Here is a 20,062-nt window from a genome sequence, read left to right as displayed (position 1 = left end):
CTCAATAGAGCTCGTGATAACACTTTTTTTAATGCTTTGGTTTCAGCGGATAAAGGTTACACACCTTTAAATTTAAGTGATAATATAATTTCAGATATTGTTGAGCCAAATATACCTGACACTATAGCAAATATAAAACAAAAGTCTTTACATGGGAGATATTTTAAAGAGCTAGAACAGCCAGAAATTAATATTCAAGCTTCTCATGCATGGCTTAAAAAATCAAATATTCATCCTGAGACTGAGGGTTTTATATTTGCAATACAAGATCGTGTTATAAACACAAGAAATTATAAAAAAACACATATGCGGTTTACAATCGATCATTGATAAATGTAGGATTTGCGGAACTGAAGGGGAAACCATTGAACATATCATTTCTTCTTGCACCGTTTTGGCTCAAAGCGAATATAAAAAACGTCATGATATATTCGCAAAAATTATACACATGAATTTAGCAGTTAAATTCAATTTATTAAAGGATACACAACCACATTACATTTATAAACCAGAAAGTTGTTTAGAAAATGACAATTACAAATTATATTTTGATCGGACATTTTTAACTGACATTCACATTCAGCATAACAGACCAGACATTATTATTTTAAATAAACAACAAAAGCAAGCATATCTTTTAGATATAGCTGTTCCAAATTCACACAATATAACACAGACATATAATACAAAAATTAATAAATATTTAGAACTCTCCGTTGCTATGAGAAATCTTTGGTGTTTAGAAAAAATTTCGATTTTACCATTTATAATTTCAGCAACAGGAATAGTACCCCAATCTCTTTTTAAAAATTTAAAAATTTTGGACTTAGAGAACACATTGGTGGTTGAAATTCAAAAAGGTATATTATTATACTCATGTCACATCGTGAGGAAATTCCTTAACATTGACACAGAACATAAAACACAAAAAAGTCAAAATGCGGAGGCGAGACGCCGGTAATTATGTTGATAAGCACTGCACTATTACTTGATAGTATTATCCGTAATAGTGTATGTACTCCGGCAAAATTGCCGTGCCGCCGGGTGGAGGTGGGATACGAGAAAAAATCCATCCTCATTGGATTTTAAAATAGGAACGTTTTTAATTGACCAATCACATTTAGATATAAAATTACCTTAAAAAATTATATTAGTAACAATCGAAACAAATTTGATTGTTGCAAAGACATAATAATTGAATATTATGTCATAATAAATTATTTCTGACAATTACAAAAGTCATTAAACACCCTTAATGTTTACTTCTTCATAATATTTTGATATGCTTGTCTTATATGGACAGTGTGATGAGAGTGCCACAGTTGCTGCTTAGGAGTACGCAGTTCGTTTTCTCAATAGGGAACATCCTAGCAGAAATACTATAACCTGAAAAATACTAACAGGTGTTTTTTAAATGGGAGTGGCTACGCGAGCGTCGGACGGACGGATAAATTACTTAATACGGCCGTCGGATGGTTATATTGTCACAATAAAACGGCCGTCGGGTGGTCCTATTACAGTAGAGCGTCGATAATCCGAACTAACTAGGACCGAGGGTGGTTCGGATTATCAAATATTACTACTAAACAGTAGTGAAAATATTATATGTATACATACGAGTATGGGATACAAAAATACCAGAACTCAAAAGCATATATGTATTGGATGATTCAAAATGATTGTGCAACTATGTACGACAATTTATGTGCAACTGTGTAGGTAAGATAGAGTTGACAATTCTTTGACTGTTCATAGTCGCAAAATTTTGAAAATTGTCAAGTTAACTTGGAAACGCTGCAAGCATTCGGGGCACTTTTCCAGATTCCGCATTATTATCGGAAATTTTCGCATTGTAAATTAAAAATGTTATTTAATAAAATACTTGCAATGTCATAATAGTTATTTAAGATATAAGTGTAAAAAGTTATCCTTTATTGCACGAACGGGTTTAAAATACGACTGAGGTACGAAGGAATATTTTAAAGGATGTGAGTGCAACAAAGGAACTTTTTACACGTAGTCTTACAATAATTTTGGGGCACCCAGTTTACTATTTTCACTAATGTTTAGTACATAGTAATATTTGATAATCCGAACCACCGTCGGTCTTAATTAGTTCGGATTATCGACTACTGTAATATGACCATCCGACGGTCGTATTAATTAATTTATCCGTCCATCCGACGGCCGTATTAAGTAATTTATCCGTCCGTCCGACGGTCGCGTAGCCACTCCCTTTTTAAATTTGGCGTCGAAGTAGGCGTTGAAGTGTCGATTGTGAACGCACTATACAGGTTACGGAGTTACGGATCACGGATCAGCTGTTTCAATCTTACGCTTTTACACGAGTGGTGCGATCTCAATCGACTCTCCAACGCCTACTTCGACGCCAAATTAAAAAAAAACACCTTTATAACCTAAAAACGTCCGTCATTGCACAAACAATGCAGATGCCCAACAATGCATAATGCATCATTTGAAATGCATCCGTGGTTACAAATAAAGCAGGAAAACTAATTTATAGGTAACTTAACATCAACAACAGCATTGGTCAGTTTAAATTGCTTCTTTCCTAATTACTATTTAAGATAGATTTTTTTCAACATTTTTCCAATTATTCCCAGAAGATAATGAATTCACCGTATAATTTTGGTCCGCCAGTTCTGATAAACCCTGTATATCACTTAGCCAGAAATTAGCCATTTGCAACTGTTACAAAGAATTCGCTGCCTTAAATTTTTGATATGGTTACGATATCTTTTGTTTGTCCCCAAAAACCACATAGCCTCCAACCTTACCAAATTTATGGCACCCTAGTAACGAATATACCTAAATCCTACGGAGTAATTTATTTTTGACACGATAGTACGCATCTGGAATGGCAACAGAGCAAGAGCCGGGTGGTTGGTTTCCGAACTGAATCAGTCTTCAGACAGTCAAGAGTCTCTTTCGATCTAGGAGGCCATGATTTTTGTAATACAACGTGATCAACAATGACTGAGTCTGTTGGCAATGAAACAATTGAAAAATACTGGTGTTTTTTGTCTCGTAATTCGCACTCGCTGAATTTTTTAACTTGAAACGACATCAAAAACATTTTTGGTTATGCCGGTTATGTTTATGCTATCACAAAAATGAACCTTTGATGCTAAATTTCAAATTTGCCAAATTTCATTGTCACAACGTAGCATATAGCTGAGTCAAGTTGCAAAAAACAGTTGTCATTTGCAACAGCATTTTTTCAATATTTTTAAACCAAATAAAGGCACAAAAAGGCCAGAAAATCATAGTCATATGTCAACAAAGGTAAAAAAAAAATGAAAAAAACATGACAGTTAATGTCAAATGTCATACAACATGATGATAGGTTATGATATTTACGACAGTTTTACAATGGAGCATTTTCGATTGCGTCAAAGAATGACCTTGACGACCAAAATTTATTGCTCGCGACTGTATAACGTTTTTTTGTTCAAGGAGCCCCTTAAAGGCTCCAAATCGCACCCAATTTAACTCCTTTATGTGAACGGTGTGTGGTGTGTACTGTGTACTTACTTATTCACATCAATTTGATGTTTTTTATATGGAGCGGCAACCATACCTTTTACATTCAGTTTTTACGCCTATTTGGGCTAATCGTTTATTAACCCTTATAACTGACATACAGGCCTATTCTGTAAGACACTTGGTTAAAAGTTAAACGTTAAAACAACGGTTAAAATATTTTAACCCATTGCGCTATTCTCTAAGCTAAAATTTTAACCAAAACTTGTTAAAATTTAACTCAAATTGCTAATTTTTAGCGGGTGGTCATTCCCAGCCGTTAAAAATTAACTTACGTCAAAACGGTCCCAAATTATAATGGCGTTCGCAATGAATATTCTTTTGGTGCATGAACTGGAATGAAGGCGACAAATGTACTCGTAAGTAAATTTTTCGACAAATCAAATCTGTCAATTCCATAAATTTTTCTCAAATCTTAAGGGTAATTTTGCCCCCGGCGGTAAAAGATGAATCACCCTGTACAGCTTTCTCATTGTAGCTTGAGCTGTAAGAACCGGATGTGCAGTGGTCTTACAGCCCCTTCACTAATTTTGTGGCATTTCTTTGCCGCTTCCAGGACCTCTTTATCTGACCTTTTTATTCAACTTTGCGCATCCCTCACAGCTCACGCTACAATGGGCGAGCTGTAACATATTTGAGTTGATACTTAAAGTGCATCTATCGATATTTAAAACGACCTTTTGATTCCTTGCCGCTTATTAGGGGTTGTCGTAAAAGTGGTACCAATTACCAATTACTTTCATTTATACAGTGAGGGGCAAAAGTAATGCAACAATTCCATAAATCATAAACTGTTGACTGTTGAGTTTTGAAAAAAGAACAAAAACCGGTCGATTTTTAATTTCAATTTCACGTTTTTGAGTAGTCTGTGTCCATAGCAATGTAGTCTGCAACTATTAGTTGAGGTTAGGTATAATTTTGCAAATAATTATGACTGTTGTTCCTCCAGCTGACAGTGATTTGCGACGTTGCCGTACGTATTTGTACGCTTCCGTGCCTGACTTCATTCTTCAAAATAATCTAGCCGCTAAAATAATGCTTTTTAACCTACCCGTTAATACGGAGTGATCAAGAATGACTGAGTCTGTTGGTAACAATGAAATTTGGCAAATTTAAAATTTACCAACGAAGGTTAATTTTTGTAATAGTATAAACATAACCTGCATTACCAAGAATGTTTTTAATGTCATCTCAAGTTAAAAAATCCGGTCAGTGCGTGGTCAGTGCCAATTACTAGACAAAAATCACCAGTATTTTCAATTGTTTCATTGTCAACAGACTCAGTCATTGTTGATCACGCTGTAATTTGTCTTACAGAATAGAATTTTGGTTATTTGTAGATAACCGGTTGTTAAAAATTAATTTATTAGCAGATGGTTAAAATTAACAGACGAGTTACAGAATAGGCCCGATAACCTATTTTTTTTTAATGTGGTTGTCAAGTTAAAACATCCGCTCAGTGCCAATTACGAGACAAGAAGGGACCAATATTTTTCAATTGTTTTATTGCCAACAGACTCAATTGTTGTTGACCACGCTGTGTAACAGGCAGCTGGAAGTGGTTAAGGAACCGGCCAGTGAGAAATAACGTTGAAACAAAAATTCCGCATTTCGTATCGTATTAAAGATGATAGAAATGTTTAAAAGACAATAATAAGCAGACAGCAAAAGGACTGAAGGATCGTGTCGAGAATGTGTAAATTAACTCATCGCTGAATGCACCAGTTTAATTTTATAATTTCATTCTTTGAAGTTTTCGTGTATTGTTGGTTGCATATACTACTCCTGAGATTGTCTCTGATTTGAACGACTATCTTGGTAAACTCCGTCCTCTGATAGATTGCACGTTTTTTGACAGAAGACAGACACAGACACCGGTTTGGCGGGAATTAATCTGCAGGGATACAACGGTTTTCTACATAACGTGAAACAATTGAGATGGAGAGTTTAGTATTTTTCACTGCTTTATGTTTTGGAACTAGAATTTAAAAACGTGCAATCTATCACCGTACGGAGTATATTAAACCAGAGATATTAAACTAACACTTATAAAATTGTGGGCGCAGTAAATATTGTCGCTGTGAAGGTCATTTTAAAAATAATGTAACCACCCTCACTGTGGCAACCCCAACTGCTCTTGCAAACAACGTAGTGGATCTACATGGTTTTAGGTTTTATCTTTGCTTGCTGACACTGGCCATTTCTCAACAGAACGTCATTTCGTGCGACCTCGGCATCATGAATCTGTCCGTTATCTTGACCCAAATTTCCAGTTTCATCCGTAACAATCTTAGACTTTATCAAACGTACTCATTACGTGCAGAAAACGTCTGTCCAGGTGAGCCTAAGGGTCAATTAGGTGTCACGGTTTGGATCACGTGTCAATACAATACTCCACACGTGCTATATTTTACTCTAAATTCCTACTAATCAGTTGTGTATCTGCAACCATCCATTTCGCTAGAGACAAATTATCACAAGTTGTGCTTACGTAACAGTGTTGGTTGTTTTTCATCCAGCCGGACGTGTGGGTGTTTTTCAGTTGGCGAAAATGAGTGAAGTGCTGTATTTGGGAGAGGAAACGGTGAAGCGTTTGCTGAACTGGAACGCCACATTTCGAGCGATGGAAACGGCGATGGAGAGCGTTTGTAAAAAGCGCGCTGTTCAGAGTGCTCGCACTTTCACTAAAAGTTCTCGGACAGATTCGTTGTTGCTAACGATGCCGGGGTATTTGGATAACGGCAGTTTTGGGGCGCTGGGTTGCAAATTGGTAACGGTGGCCCCAAACAATGCCAATCTAGAGAAACCTCTGCCGACGATAAACGCCCACATTATGCTCTTCGACGACGCTACCGGAGTCTTAAAAGCTGTGAGTATTTAAGCGAAGACCCTTGGGGAACACCAGTTGCACCAGACAGTTTCAGGTGATTTCCGGGACGGAGATCACTCAGTGGCGCACAGCGGCGGCATCCGCTGTCGCCACCAAACACCTCAAACCTTCGAGAAAATTCGAGATTTTGGCGATTTTAGGCGCTGGCGCTCAAGGACGCATCCACGCGATAGCGTTTCAGCACTTTTTCAAGTTCAAAGAGGCACGCAACGCTCGTTGCGTCTGCTCTCTTTGACAGTTTTTTCCCAGACAGGTACGCATCTGGAACCGCAACAGACCAAGAGCCGAGCGGTTGGTTTCCGAACTGAATCAGTCTTCAGACAGTCAAGAGTTCAAATGTTTCGGGTGTAATAGAGAGTGCGTCGAGGGCGCCGACGTGATCGTCACCGCAACCTTCGCCAAAGAAGCGATCGTGCAGCTCGAGTGGCTCAAAGAGGGGGCTCACGTCAACGGTGAGGTTTGCTCTTCCCTTTGGTAGTTTTACAAGTGAGGACGATTTAATAGAGTCGAGCAATAAAAGTGCAAGACGGGGTCCGAGTTATTTGCGCCGAGAAGTTTAAGACGGCTTTTACGAGTCGGGGCTATAACTCGGAATCGTTTCGTAAATGAAATTCGAAAAAGTTTCGTTGCTCGAGGCGCATATCCGTGATATGTACGGCCTGCTATGAAGTCGTCGGAGTTTAATGGAGTTGTTGCAGCTGTTGGGGCCGGTCTAACTCATCACAGCGAGCTGTCCGAGTCGATTTATCTGGGAGGCGAGGTGTACGTGGACCACCGTACGGGAGCCGAGGTGGAACTGGCCGGTCTGAAAGAGCTGGGGGTCGAGTTCAAGGGGGAGATCGGAAGTCTCATAGCCGGCGATCTGTCTCCCCCTCCCAGTAATCGAATTACAGTCTTTCAAAGCCTAGGTAATAAATACTCGTTCTCGAAGAGATAAATTGCGTCGAGTTTTTGTGGCAAGTCGGTTTGTTGCAGGGATGGCGGTGGAAGATTGCGCCATGGCCAGGCTCGTTTACGACCTCTACAAGACTGCTTAGGGTGGAAAATCGTGTTTTTCGAAATAAATTAAAAGCTTTAATTGGACAGCGAATTGAATTTTTTCTCGGGTATTTACGTGGGATTTTGCCTTAGCAACCGTACAAATTATTTAATTATTTATGAGGGCGAAACGTTGTTAAATGTAATCCTGGACGCGTGACGCATAAACCCATTTCAGAATTCAGCCGAGCTCTCGTTACTACCCACTTACGTCGAATGGAATTAAAAGCACTTGGGCCCTCGCAATTTTCCATTCATGAAAATTCAATTTCGGGGAATTTATTTTATCTCATCAATGACAAAAGACAAGGTTTGCTGCGAAACAGGATAATGTCGCTTCGTTGATTGCCTCGCAGTTTGATTCAATCATAAGTGCCAAACTTGACAGGTGGAACATGTGTAACACGTTAACCCCTCTATTTGGTTCCCCCAGAGATTGTTCAATAAATCGAATTCCAAGAACTGATCCCATCGGCGACGCCACTGTTTTGTCGAGAATTGCGACAAGGTGCGGTTAACGTCAATTATGTCAACTGTCAAAAAGTGAAATGTCACTTTTGAATTTTTCGTGAAAGTGTTGAGGTCGCTGTGGTTGTTTTTTTGTTGAGGGCCAGTTGCGAATGCCTTTTGGTTGTAAATGAAGCGGTGGGAGCGGTGAAGTGGAGCGGCGTTTAGGTAGGTATCGGGACGGGCTCACGTAATGGATAAAGCGGGGCAATATAAAAGCCATAAAGTCAGTGTAACTTTGTTTTCTTTCTAAAACTGAGTATCAGAATCAAATCGTAATGTGATAAAGTACTGAAGAGCGTTCGAAACGATCGATGAAGGCTAACCTACCCGGCACAGGAAATCTGGTTGATTGCGTAAAATTGACATAACACCCCTTAACATTAACGTTTTACTCTACTCTAAACAGGTTTACGTATTGGTCCACAGAAAAGGACAAAGATTATAGGCCTACGACCTCGTGGTAAATTTAAACATGGTCGACCCCATCCTATAATATCAAGATCTGGATTGGGTTGTTTCAAATGCAAATTTGCCCCGGCTAGCTGCGCTTCCAGGGCAGCATTAAAAAATCAATGCGTTGAAATATGACGGCGGAATCCGTTCATTAATTGTGACGCGTGAGGGGCTCGTGTCGAATTAATTAGTATCAATCGCGGCAAGGGAAGTATTTATGGCGGGGTAATTAGGCGGCACAGGGGCGGCTCGTGACAGTTTTCATTTTTGTACACGGTTGCTGTGGAAGTATCGCACTCTCGGGGAATTACCGAAGATGAAGGTGTGTACACTCCGGGATAAACGTCAGAGAAAAATAAGGTTCGAACAAAGGGCGAAAGCGGCTCGAGGCGAGTTTTTACTGAACACGGATGATAAGTGGTAAATCGCGACTGTTTCCGGTGATCTCTAATCCGATTGGCCCGAGCTCTCGGCGGCAAGTGTAACACACCAATTAAATTGTTTGGATTTTTTGATGTTGAACGGAAGAAGGGAGGTGTGTTGGTTTTATTCATATCGACGTCTCACATTTGTTTCTATATTTGGCTCTCGTAATGTAAACACGTAGTGTAGATAAAGAGGAGGCGAAACGTTTATTTTTTTCCCAAGTAAATAGAAAAAATAAATTCGCGTCGTAAAAATGTTGTACGCTGCCAGATAGAATTTTATTAAATACATATTTCAGTTAGGTGTCATAAAAAAAATTGTTACGCTTTAGTTTGACACATCTTACTCGAGCAACGTGAAAAACGAGCTGTTTTGTCGGTTTGCATTATTAAAGAAGTCGAATTTTGGTGTAGTTTCGTGTTAGTGGAGGCTTCAAAATGACGTATATGACGTATACAGGGTAATTCACGAGAGACTTTCGATGAAAATTTCGTTATATGCAACCCAAAATACAAGAAACCCCTAGAACTTGATATTTTGTTTAATTCGAAATAAGTTAGCAATCCAAGTTGCTTGGCGAATAAGATTAATCATGACACTTCCTCTTTATCGAGGTTGTGAGCAAAAGTTAATATAAATGTGAAAACTGACATGACAAACAATAAGAGCCAGCAATCGTTGATTTAAGTATTACTTTTTATAAATTGAGGAACGATATAACGAAATTTTCACCGGAAGTCTCTCGTGACTAACCCTGTATGTATACTACGAAACTGAAACATTTTGGAACTGTCTATGTACCGGGTGATTTTAAATGATTGTGACTTTTTTTCTTAAGTTGGGAACATTTTTCATAAATTATTTTGGCAAACTTGATACCTTAATCAACACATTGGCGTACGTACGTCATTTTGACATTTTATGTATTAATAAATTGTGTCAAATAGGCGAGGACGCCTATGTTTATGTCAGCTATCACATCAAAAAGCAGAATAACCAACAATAATATTACCAACCTATGAAAAAAAGTCACAATCATTTAAAATCACCCGGTATAAGCCTGTGACCTTGACTATACTAAGGACAACGTAACATTTTATCTGCCCCGCCCATTACATTTTCTTAGTTACCAATCAAATAGGTTGTTAAGACGATCTGGTTTACACACAAAAAAAATTCTGACATTCGAATTGTCTTGATGACATTTTATTTTTTAAAACCTAAAACAATAATTGTGGACTTGACAGCAAAATTCTAACCTTAACTTTTTTACGTGACAAAGGTGATGAAAAATTATACAGATTGAATCTGGCTTTGATTCTCATTGGTCAATTTATGTGGGCGGAGCAGATAAAAAGTTATAACGGCAATACCATGATAGAAAGAAGACTGGTATACCCACTCACCGCCATTTTGAGAGCCAAATTTGGGACCAGCTGGAGCCCGCAAAATAGTTCATAAAAATTCGCTAGATGGCAGTGTCTGTTTCGGGGACTGTCACTGTTGAACTTTGTACGTTAAATTTTAAAGTTTCAAATATTAGACAATTTTGATTTTTGCTAAAAATGAAAAAGTGTGTGCTTTGTGGCAATATAAAATCTATAAATATGGATATATCCTTATTCAAAACTCCTAAATGACAGTCCCTCGTACATACAGCGCCATCTAGTAGTAACTTTTGAAGCGCACACCTGGGGTGCTTTTTTGACACGCTTATTTATTAGAGAAGTATAGGGAAGTGGGCGTACCAGTTCTTATGTATATCGTGGGCAATACTATAGTTCGTTGTTCGGCCGTGGCACTGCACGGATTTTATACGTCACTGTGACACCACCCACTGACATGTTGTGTTAAATTACTTTTCTAAAGTAACGTATTGAGAACATGCGACACGTTCCCAAAAATAATCGAAAATTAAGTTTGCACTGTTTACTCGAATGGATGTTGTCGTTTGACAACACAGCGCCCCTTGTCCCAACGGCCTATAGCCCCTCTAATACTACTACTTAGTATTAGAGGGGCTATACAACGGCTAAACAACGAAGTTGTGGAGCTGTTTGTCACTGTGTCATTTTGGTTTTATTCTTTTATTGTCAGCTGTCTGGCAGGAAGATCTTCACTAATTGGTCCATTTTTGGGGCGACCCTGAACAAGCCACAAGAGCCAAAAAATTCAGTTTATTTTGTTAAAAGAGATGGCTTATCTTCGCTAATCCCATTATATTTCGTCGTCGGCGTGTGCACATGTAAAATGAAAGGAAAAAACTTGCGACAAGCTTTTATCTCCCTTGTAACGAGTCTCCGAAGGGAATAAAGCGAAAACGATTTTTTATCGGCGAAATCTCGAATGGCTCCGAATCGTTATATATTTTATAATCTTCCAAGTTATAACTCAAAGAGTTAAACGGATACCTACTTTACATTTTTCAGGTTGGCATTTCTTATCTGTGCAGACCCCGCGAAAATACTTATTTGATTCTTTCGGGTTGCTCCTTTGTCTGTATATATTTATTATGGACTGCGGCCCCCCCTTTGTCTTAAAGGCGAACGTTGCACCTTCATTTAAAGAAAGAGAATAACGCACGTTTAACATGTGTCTCTTTTTTTTTTGTTTCGCCGGAGCCATCTCCCGAGAATCGGCGAAAATAGAACACGGATAAAACGTCACATCTGTCAGTTACAAGTTCCTGAATAATGGACTCGGGGTTGAGCTGCCGAAATAAAAACCTGAGCTGTTTTGAGTCGAGTTTTCATAAACAACTCATTTCCGCCAACTGTCAAATTGTTTATCGACGAGGACGATTTCGATTGTCTTGACCCAAGTCTCCATGGATCAAACAGATCCAGCATAAGCTCATGGAGACAGTTTTTATTTTCGTTGCAGTTTTTATCCTGTTTTTTTTCTCTCGCCGGTTTCCAGACGTCCCATCCTTGTTAAGTCGCTCGGCTATGTTAATCTTATTACGTTTCGTATTACCACTCGAAATAGACGTGTATACAACGTAAAAAGAAACAAATACGAAAAGTTTTATCTCCGTTGCAGAGGGTCTCCTGGGGGATAAAGTGAAAACGATTTTGCGAAAATCTGGAACAGCCCTGGATGGGTTCTCATATCTTTGCGGACAAATAAGGGGAAGGACTCGTGATTAGAGACATTCCGGGCGTGGTATACGACCGCTCGGGGACAAAAATTCCAGTATTTTTAAATAAATGTCCAACAAGGTGCGCCCTCTTCGTTTGGATTAATTAATTAATAAATACGTCAAGTACTGAACTGATTTGTGAAGCTATCGCGTATTGCGTTTGCGGTTTTGAAACCGACCAATCAGATCTGTCAGTGGTGATAAGATGCTGCAAAATGAATTCAAGTAATTATCGAGTTTGGTAAGTCCCAGGGTTAGAATTCCGTTCGCGTATTTACAACGTAGGCGTCAAAACAACATCGCCAAAAAGACGCGACGTCTATGTTTGATCTAGGTAACTGACTAAACTGTCAATAGGCGATTAATTTGTGATGTGACGGATTAAACGGAGCTGTCACGTGTCCGCAAGCGACCAATGACGTTTGTCGTTTTAAAACCAACCAATGTAGCGAGAGATGATCGCACGTCGCGTCTAAAACTCTGAAATAATAAGTTGTTGTTGAGGTCATTAGAGCGATTATTGAATTTAGTTGGGAATTGTTCGTTGGGGAAGCGTGCGGCGCGCTCCAATTACACTTTGATCACAGAAAAGCTCTCTTTTTGCAACACCGGCGAATTTTATTTTTGCACCGGTGGAAACATGTCGATTGTTTTAAATTTACCACAGGTTTAACAGTCTCTAGGTACATGTCTATAATACATAAATGATCTAAAACTACGAGACTACCCTGGCACAATCTGCGTACTCTGGTCATTTAGCTTAGAAATTTATTTTAGGGATTTCGTTTAGTTGGCACAGATTTAAACGTGGTTTATCACATGAGAACGATCCAAAAACTCACCTCCAGGATGTGAACCGACGGCGAAATGTTTGACGTTAGAACAGAAACGAGCGAAACAATCCAGAAAATCCGTTGAATTTATTGTCGCACTGAGCGGCGGCTGATGAGTAAACTGTGGTCGGCGGCACCGTTTTAATCGTCGCAAGTTAATGGCAAGTTTTTTATAGTGAGCAATTTAGATGAATTTTCCTTATTATGTACAAGAAGAGTTCTACACTAAGCTAATCGTTAAAGGGGAGCTATTCATGCCGTGATGTAGTACTCCCGCCTCTGTATGCACTTTTCCCTCATGATGTAGCACAGAGCTATCGTGATCAGCACCGCGATGGCGATGCCCATTCCTATGCTGACCCATATTATTTCTTCGTTAATTCCCTGATACGAGCGACCTGCAATCCAAACAATAATCAAATCCGACGGTTTTTCCTCGCTTATCGGATCTCATTGTGTGTGTTTCGAAACAGTTCGTTCTGAAACTGCAGCAGGGCGAGAAGTACACGGGCGGAGCCTAAATCTGCATTGCAACACGCGGAGTCGGGCCCACATGACGTGCACTTCTCGTTTTAATTTGCTCGTCACTCAAATCGGACGAATTGTGCCTCACCATTGTATCCGTTGGAGATGATGCCGGTAACTTTTCCGGCGACTCTGCCTCCGACAGGCATCCTGTTGGTGCTAGCTGGGCGGCGACCCCTACGTGCTATTTATGTCGGTCCTGGTCGGCATCCACCCTGGAAATAAATGTGTCGCTTCAGAAAATGCGTCTCGTCCAAGGTAAACAAATGTTCGGTGGAGAATCGGACCCCGATTATTTCCGCCGCGTTTTGTCCTCGGACATTTATTTTTGCGCTTCGCCGGAGCCACGAAAGTCCATTTTGCAGAGGTACCGGGTCAGATGACGTTTGTTCGATTCCGAAACCGGCGCTGATTGGTCGTGATACTGTCAAGGACACGGAACAGAGCTCTGGCGGTTGAAACGCGAACGACAAATGACAATTCGAGTTCGCAACGGTTTGACGCTCCAAATAAATTGTCGAGTGAACAGCACCAATCTCATTTTTCTTGCACGATAATGATTCAGCTTGAATGGTTTGTCTTCATCCAGAATTCGTGGGCTGGCTCCGCATCCTGCACGTGTAGAAAATTAATTTCCATAGAAAGTCCATTTATTTTGGCTTAACTGTGCTCCAGTGGGATTTATAAAGCTCGGAATTGATCGAATATATTTGTCTAAATGTTAAAAAAGCTGGGATTTATGCTGACATTATGACACATGTCATATCTTTTCCTAAATTTAATTTTATGAAGAATCTCATGAAGATGTTTCCGCCGAAGCAATCGACCATTATTATGACAACGTTCACCGAGTCGTAAGGAAGCCTGATTTAGAGAACATGGAAGTGTTGAAAGGAAAACCGGTAGCGGAAGAACAGCCGAGGTAGTAGATCCTAATGCGAGGGAAATTATGGAAGCAGTTCCGCCCACATCGTTTCGAACGCTTAGTATCATTAGGCAAATAAAGACATACGTTAAGTCATACGCTTTTTTGTTCATAACCTACTTTGACTTTTTTTTTTAATGTTTACATTAGAAGATTAATGTGTAATTTTTGACAGGGCCGTCAGACGCCGTTAAGACTTGCTAAACTATCTAACTGCAAAACAAATTAATTTCTGCACGAGTGGCAATGCTGCCGTCAGATGACTGTAAATTATTCTGAATTAGCCAAACAGGTTTAATCACATTCGAGTAATTAAGCGAGTCCTGCAGGGATATCAAATCCTCGGTTCTGGGAGCCGCACGTTGACAACTCCAAACTGCGGCTTAGCTGACGGGATTAACGCAAATTATGCCGAGAAAAAACGCGATCCTCGAGCGGGTCCTGCAGAATTCACGGGCATTAGGTAGATACGTCTAACCTTGTCGGCGGATCTTTACGCACGAGCAATTTGATCCGGCAGCATCGGAGCTTTGTCGAGCTGGGTGATAACGGTGGAAGTGAAATTTCAAAATTCTTTCACGGTTGAAACGTTAAAGGCTGTTAATCCAGCTCAACCGCGTCGAATAAATTATGACGAAAAAAGGAGTACGGATCCGTGTATTTAGCTAAAAGCAAAGCTTTTCAACCCACGCGAGATTAATTATTGACGGCATCAGCAGCGATAAATAAGAAAGGAGGAATTCAAAAGAGGGATAACAATTAGCTGGGTGCAAGAAAAACAGTCGCGTGTTGCCAATTAGAAAATTACAAAAGGCTGCCGTGGGAGGGAAATATTTTCTTATTTTGACCGGTGACGTTTGTTGTTCGGAATAGCACCGCCAGAGGCGCCATTAAAATAACGCGAACGCTCCCGATTTGCATAACTGCAAAAATCCTTTGTTGAATTTTACGAATGTTTCGAATTAAACTGTTTAGCAACTCGTGGAACCAGATACGAGTAATTTCCATGGTGATGAAATCGGTAGCTGCGAAATCTACTTTTGCTGCATCATGAATATTTCGGTGATACAGCTGACGCTTAATTGAAACATTTTTACGAACTCGAATAAACTGAATCATCGCTTTCGAGGTTTGTCGGACCGTTCTGGTGTCCATTAAGTTTTTGAAGTTGAAGCCACTAGTTTCGACGACGAAGTTACAACAGTTGTGGGTTCCAGCAAATGTGATTTGTATGATAATGAAGTGGTAATTATGCAAAATCGTCTCCGTTCACAGTACTAAAGACCGAATTGTTTTATTGCTTTAGAAACTCAATTAGCTTTGTAAAATCAAACAACCGAGAGTAAAAAAAAATCGTCCAATAGTAATGTTAGAGTCGTGCGTGTTCTTGCATTCTACTCGTTACAGTTGGAACAATAGAACACAGTTTTCAGATTTGCTCTAGATCAATAAATAAACGAGATGATGGTTTAAAAAACAAAACTGCCCTGGCGCCTGCATCAATTTTGTAACACATGTTTGCATCTTGCACTTGCATTTGATTCGTCACAATTGGATGTAAAAATGTTTTTAGTTATATGTACTCCGATTCAACAAATAACCCAGATAGAATTTGTAAAGGCTATCCCGGCGATTCCACCATTTTTGCAACTCTTATTTGCAGTTTTCTCAGCTGTTACTAGAAATTATTATCTATTCATTTTGATTGTGACCAGTCCCTAGTAACTTTTCAGTTGCTAGTTTATTGATAGGGAGTTTTAGGTAACACTAAATCCAGCCGCAGTTGGCAAATCCCGCAAATCTCGGAGGCGCCATTTTGTCAGAAACGTCTCCCTGACAATTTGCGCAAACCTTTTTAGACGTACAGTGGGGAGCACGAAATTTCGCACACCAATTTGTATGTCATTAAAAAAAACTATCTAGTCTAAGCTTTATGGTCATTATAATCAATCATGATATATGTGATCATGACTGATGTTTCACCTAAACTGTCACGAAACTGCCGCCAGTATCTCATTTTAATAAAATTATGTCAGTGAAATGTCCAACGTGTGCGAAATTCTGTGCTCGCCACTGTACCTACTATTCCGGACACGGAATCTTGGCCAACATTTTTTTGACATTTCTAAAAAAAATGATGTAAACCAATCTTTAGCGTCATTAATAAGTGACATTTATTAAAAATCACTTTGAAGTTTTTATTCTGACATCAAAAAAGCAAGGAAATGGCATTATCGAGTCAAAAGTTGGGTTATATTCAATAAAGGCCAGTTCACACATATTTGTCAGTTAAATGTCAGTTATGGCCAAGATTCCGTGTCCGGAATAGTACACTGTGTGCGCATATAAGTGAAATTTTTTTAATAAACAATTGTCAATGTCAAAATTAAGTAAAAAACCACTCTTTACCACCCTAAAATGTGCGCATATGGACCAGCTGTATAACAATTTGACACCAAATCATAGTTAAGGTTATGTTCACTTCACTTCCCGCACCTTTATTCCGCGAATTCATTTTCAAAACAAATTGAAGGAGAAATCAGCAGAAATCTTTTTCGAATTTGAAATAAACTCTCGCTCGTCAGGGCGCAGGCTAAGTTACATTTAAAAAATGTTGACACTCAGTATGACTAACCGTATTATCATGAAAATCACTGTTTGGCTCATACCAACATGACAACGTTTTGACAATTGTTTATTAAAAAAATTCAACTATATCTATAAAATTGAGTTTTGGTACATTTCAGAATTCAAAAAGAAAATACCACGTCGTCTTCTCAAAGTTGAGACCAAACGGTCAGTATTGACTTGTTTCGAGACATTTATTGAAGCGAACGAAAAACAACTCACAAAGACGAACGTCGCCAATAAAGTTGCTGAAATTGTTTGTACATAAATGTATACAAATTCATTGTTCGGTTAACTCTATTTGTGATATTTTGTTGTACATTTTGACTAGTGTTGTAGTTTGATTCCTTCTGCCTTTTCATCCCCTATAAAACATTTTTCTGAACTTCATATTTCTTGCTGTCCGATTAGTTTTTATTTGAAAATATTTGTATTATTCAATGCAATTAATTGAAAGGTCTGATTACCTTAGTAATACCCAGGTATTTTTCGCGTTTCTCTTGCTTCCAAATTACCATTTCCTTTATTTCTATCGAGAATTGCATGACGTGATTTTGAGGTTTTGACATTGAATGTACCTGGACATAACCCCACTTTTCAACAGACGTGATCACAGAATCAGACAGACGTTTTTAATTTCTCCTACTACAAATATTAATTTCCGTTATTAATATTGATAAATACATTAAGATCATTGCTTTACTACCATAGTCAAGTTTTGACAATTTTGACATTTTCACATCACGTTCACATCACACAAAAATTTAGTGGAAAACGTATGCAACACACAGCTATAGTTCGTTTTTTTTTATAATCAATTGTCACTGTCAAAATACAGAAAAAAACCAAACTGTATATTAAAAATCATTGACATTTGGTCCAGTTCTATCTCCATTTCACTCAATATTTCCCCTAGATCATTATTGAGGTTATGTTACATACAGTGCATTTTTTTTAACTGTTGCCATAGGGAATTGCATGGTAAAACTTATACCCCCTGTTAACTTTTGTTCTGATGAAAATATTCAAACCATTTTTGGAACAAAGTTGGAAGATTTTTTAAACTACCGGATAGTTTACAATTCAATATCCTAAACTGTCGAAAAAGTTGTGAAAAAATATTTTAAAGCGCGCCGGAATAATAGTACGTCGAGCGGCCGCCAGAATAGCGTCCCTATCCGCTCAACCTGACCAAATTCCATTCCAGTGCGACATTTACAAAATAGTCGAAGAAAAACATTTCGAACAATTCCTTTGATAATTTCTGTTAATGTGTTGAATTATTTGTGCGTTAACGTTTTTACGTTTTGTTTTTTTTATAAAGAAATTTAATCATAGCCACCAGAAGATCTCGCTATTTATTTTTTAAATGAAACTGACAAAAATCAAAAGTGGGGATAGGCAGTTGCTGGTTGAGCCGACAAGGACGCTATTCTGGCGGCCGCTCGACTATTATTCCGGCGTGGTACAAATATTTTTTTCACAACTTTTTCGACAGTTTAGGAAATTGAATTGTAATCTATCCGATAGTTTAAAAAATCTTTCAACTTTGTTCCAAAAATTGTTTGAATATTTTTATCAGAACAAAAGTTAACAGCGGGTATAAGTTTTACCATGCAATTCCCTATGGCAACAGTTAAAAAAAATGCACTGTATATTTATGTGTGTGAGACACGTGTTTAATTAAATTTAAATTGTCAAATGTGACAATCGGTGACAACTTAAAAAGTCAATGTTTCAAACGTGATTTATAAAATTCACTGTTTCGAATTTTCTGCCAACCTGACAACACTTCGACAATTGATTATAAAAAAAAACCGACTCTAAACAGCGCCTACAATTTTTTTCGTTGTGACCACAATCAAAATGAATAGATAATACTGACAATATGGATTTTTTTTCATTCAATTCATGACAATTCGGTTTATAAAAGGCAATTTTTAGATTTGTTCTGACTCAACAAATAACCGACATATTATCATTTCTTTAAATAATATCCTACCGCCTCCACCTATTTTGCAATAGTTATTTATAGTTTTCTCAACCAATTCTAAAAATAGAATGATTCATTCTATAAAACACTGTTTTTAGATTTATTCTAGCTCGAGAAATAACCGAGATATCGGTTAAAAGCAGTGAATTGGCGATCCACCAATTTTGCAATACATAAAATGCATTCACGTTGTTTTGGCCATGGAAATTTTGCATTTAATTTAGTAGTAAAGCTGTCTTTTGAATTAGATTATATTTTTCTAAGGTTGAGGTTATAAATAGCGCCAGTGGAAGACGGTCTTGTCAATGCCTAGTGCATTGTTGTCAGTTTTACTAGTTTGCAATGTCTGAGTACATCGCGGAAAATTCAGCAACATGTTATGTTTATTTTGATAGGTCCGCATGTCAGGCACTTTAGTGACGGAAATCAAACAGTGTGTCCAACGTTAAACAAATAAATGATGGCCTCTCATTATGCCAAAACAACGTGAGCGTCGAGCGGTGTTTATTTGTAGTTTTCTCAGCCTACTATAGAGATAGAATTATCCACCTTGTTCCATTCGATGTGTCACAATTGGATCTATAAAATGCAAAATTTAGATTTGCTCTAGCTCAACAAATAACGAAAATAGCGAAATGATTTTAAAAACAGTATCCCGGCGCCTCCACCATTGATAAGTTTGCACTTGTTGACATTGATTCGCCACCATCAAATCTATAAAACGGCTTCTTACACTTCGATCAACTCAAAGAATAATGGAGAAATCGCAATTGCAAACGCGATAATTAGAAATGCGTTTCGAATAAATTTAAGTTTGTTCGATTCGTTACGAACCTAGAGTTTCAAAATTGACATCTCCCCGCTCCAACATTTGCCAGTTCACGACGGATGTGCTGGAAATTGAGAGGCATTCTTTTAATCGTTCGTTATCAAGCTGACACCGCAGACTCTCTTTTGTTCAAACGCCACCCGTAAAATTCCACGTTTGTCTTTGTAGGGCTCGAAACAACAAATAAATATGTACATCCGATTCTGACTTTATCACGACTGCAAGCAGCCCCGCCAGCATTACAACAATAAAAGTCCCCATCATTTTAAAAGGCGACGGCGTTCAACAATGGATCAGTCGTTCTTT

The 20,062-nt window shown here is 38.5% G+C and overlaps 2 protein-coding genes across 5 annotated transcripts in view; one reads left to right on the top strand and one right to left on the bottom strand.

Annotated features, from left to right (window-relative positions):
- LOC138138983 (ketimine reductase mu-crystallin) overlaps positions 1-7,537 on the top strand; it is a 116,601-nt gene extending 109,064 nt beyond the window's left edge. For 2 of the 3 annotated variants that reach the window (XM_069059136.1, XM_069059137.1), the window contains exons 2-6: positions 6,107-6,433; positions 6,489-6,656; positions 6,708-6,906; positions 7,153-7,362; positions 7,430-7,537. In XM_069059136.1, the coding sequence (XP_068915237.1) occupies positions 6,107-6,433; positions 6,489-6,656; positions 6,708-6,906; positions 7,153-7,362; positions 7,430-7,491 (966 nt within the window). In that variant the 3' untranslated portion in view covers positions 7,492-7,537. Of the gene's footprint in view, positions 1-2,273; positions 5,903-6,106; positions 6,434-6,488; positions 6,657-6,707; positions 6,907-7,152; positions 7,363-7,429 lie in introns of those variants that run through there. The other variant, XM_069059138.1, reaches the window with a different exon arrangement.
- A 689-nt stretch (positions 7,538-8,226) lies between these two features.
- LOC138138987 (uncharacterized) overlaps positions 8,227-20,062 on the bottom strand; it is a 33,353-nt gene continuing 21,517 nt past the window's right edge. Inside the window, exons 2-3 of one of the 2 annotated variants that reach the window (XM_069059142.1) lie at positions 13,470-13,596; positions 8,227-13,254 (exon numbers count right to left, since the gene is read on the bottom strand). In XM_069059142.1, coding sequence (XP_068915243.1) covers positions 13,109-13,254; positions 13,470-13,530 — 207 coding nt within the window. In that variant the 5' untranslated portion in view covers positions 13,531-13,596 and the 3' untranslated portion in view covers positions 8,227-13,108. Of the gene's footprint in view, positions 13,255-13,469; positions 14,134-20,062 lie in introns of those variants that run through there. The other variant, XM_069059143.1, reaches the window with a different exon arrangement.

Source organism: Tenebrio molitor, chromosome 9 (genome assembly GCF_963966145.1).
Source record: "Tenebrio molitor chromosome 9, icTenMoli1.1, whole genome shotgun sequence".
NCBI classification, from domain to species: domain Eukaryota; kingdom Metazoa; phylum Arthropoda; class Insecta; order Coleoptera; family Tenebrionidae; genus Tenebrio; species Tenebrio molitor.
The sequence above is the reverse complement of the archived record's forward strand: the minus strand, read 5'-3'. Positions and strand labels throughout refer to the sequence as shown.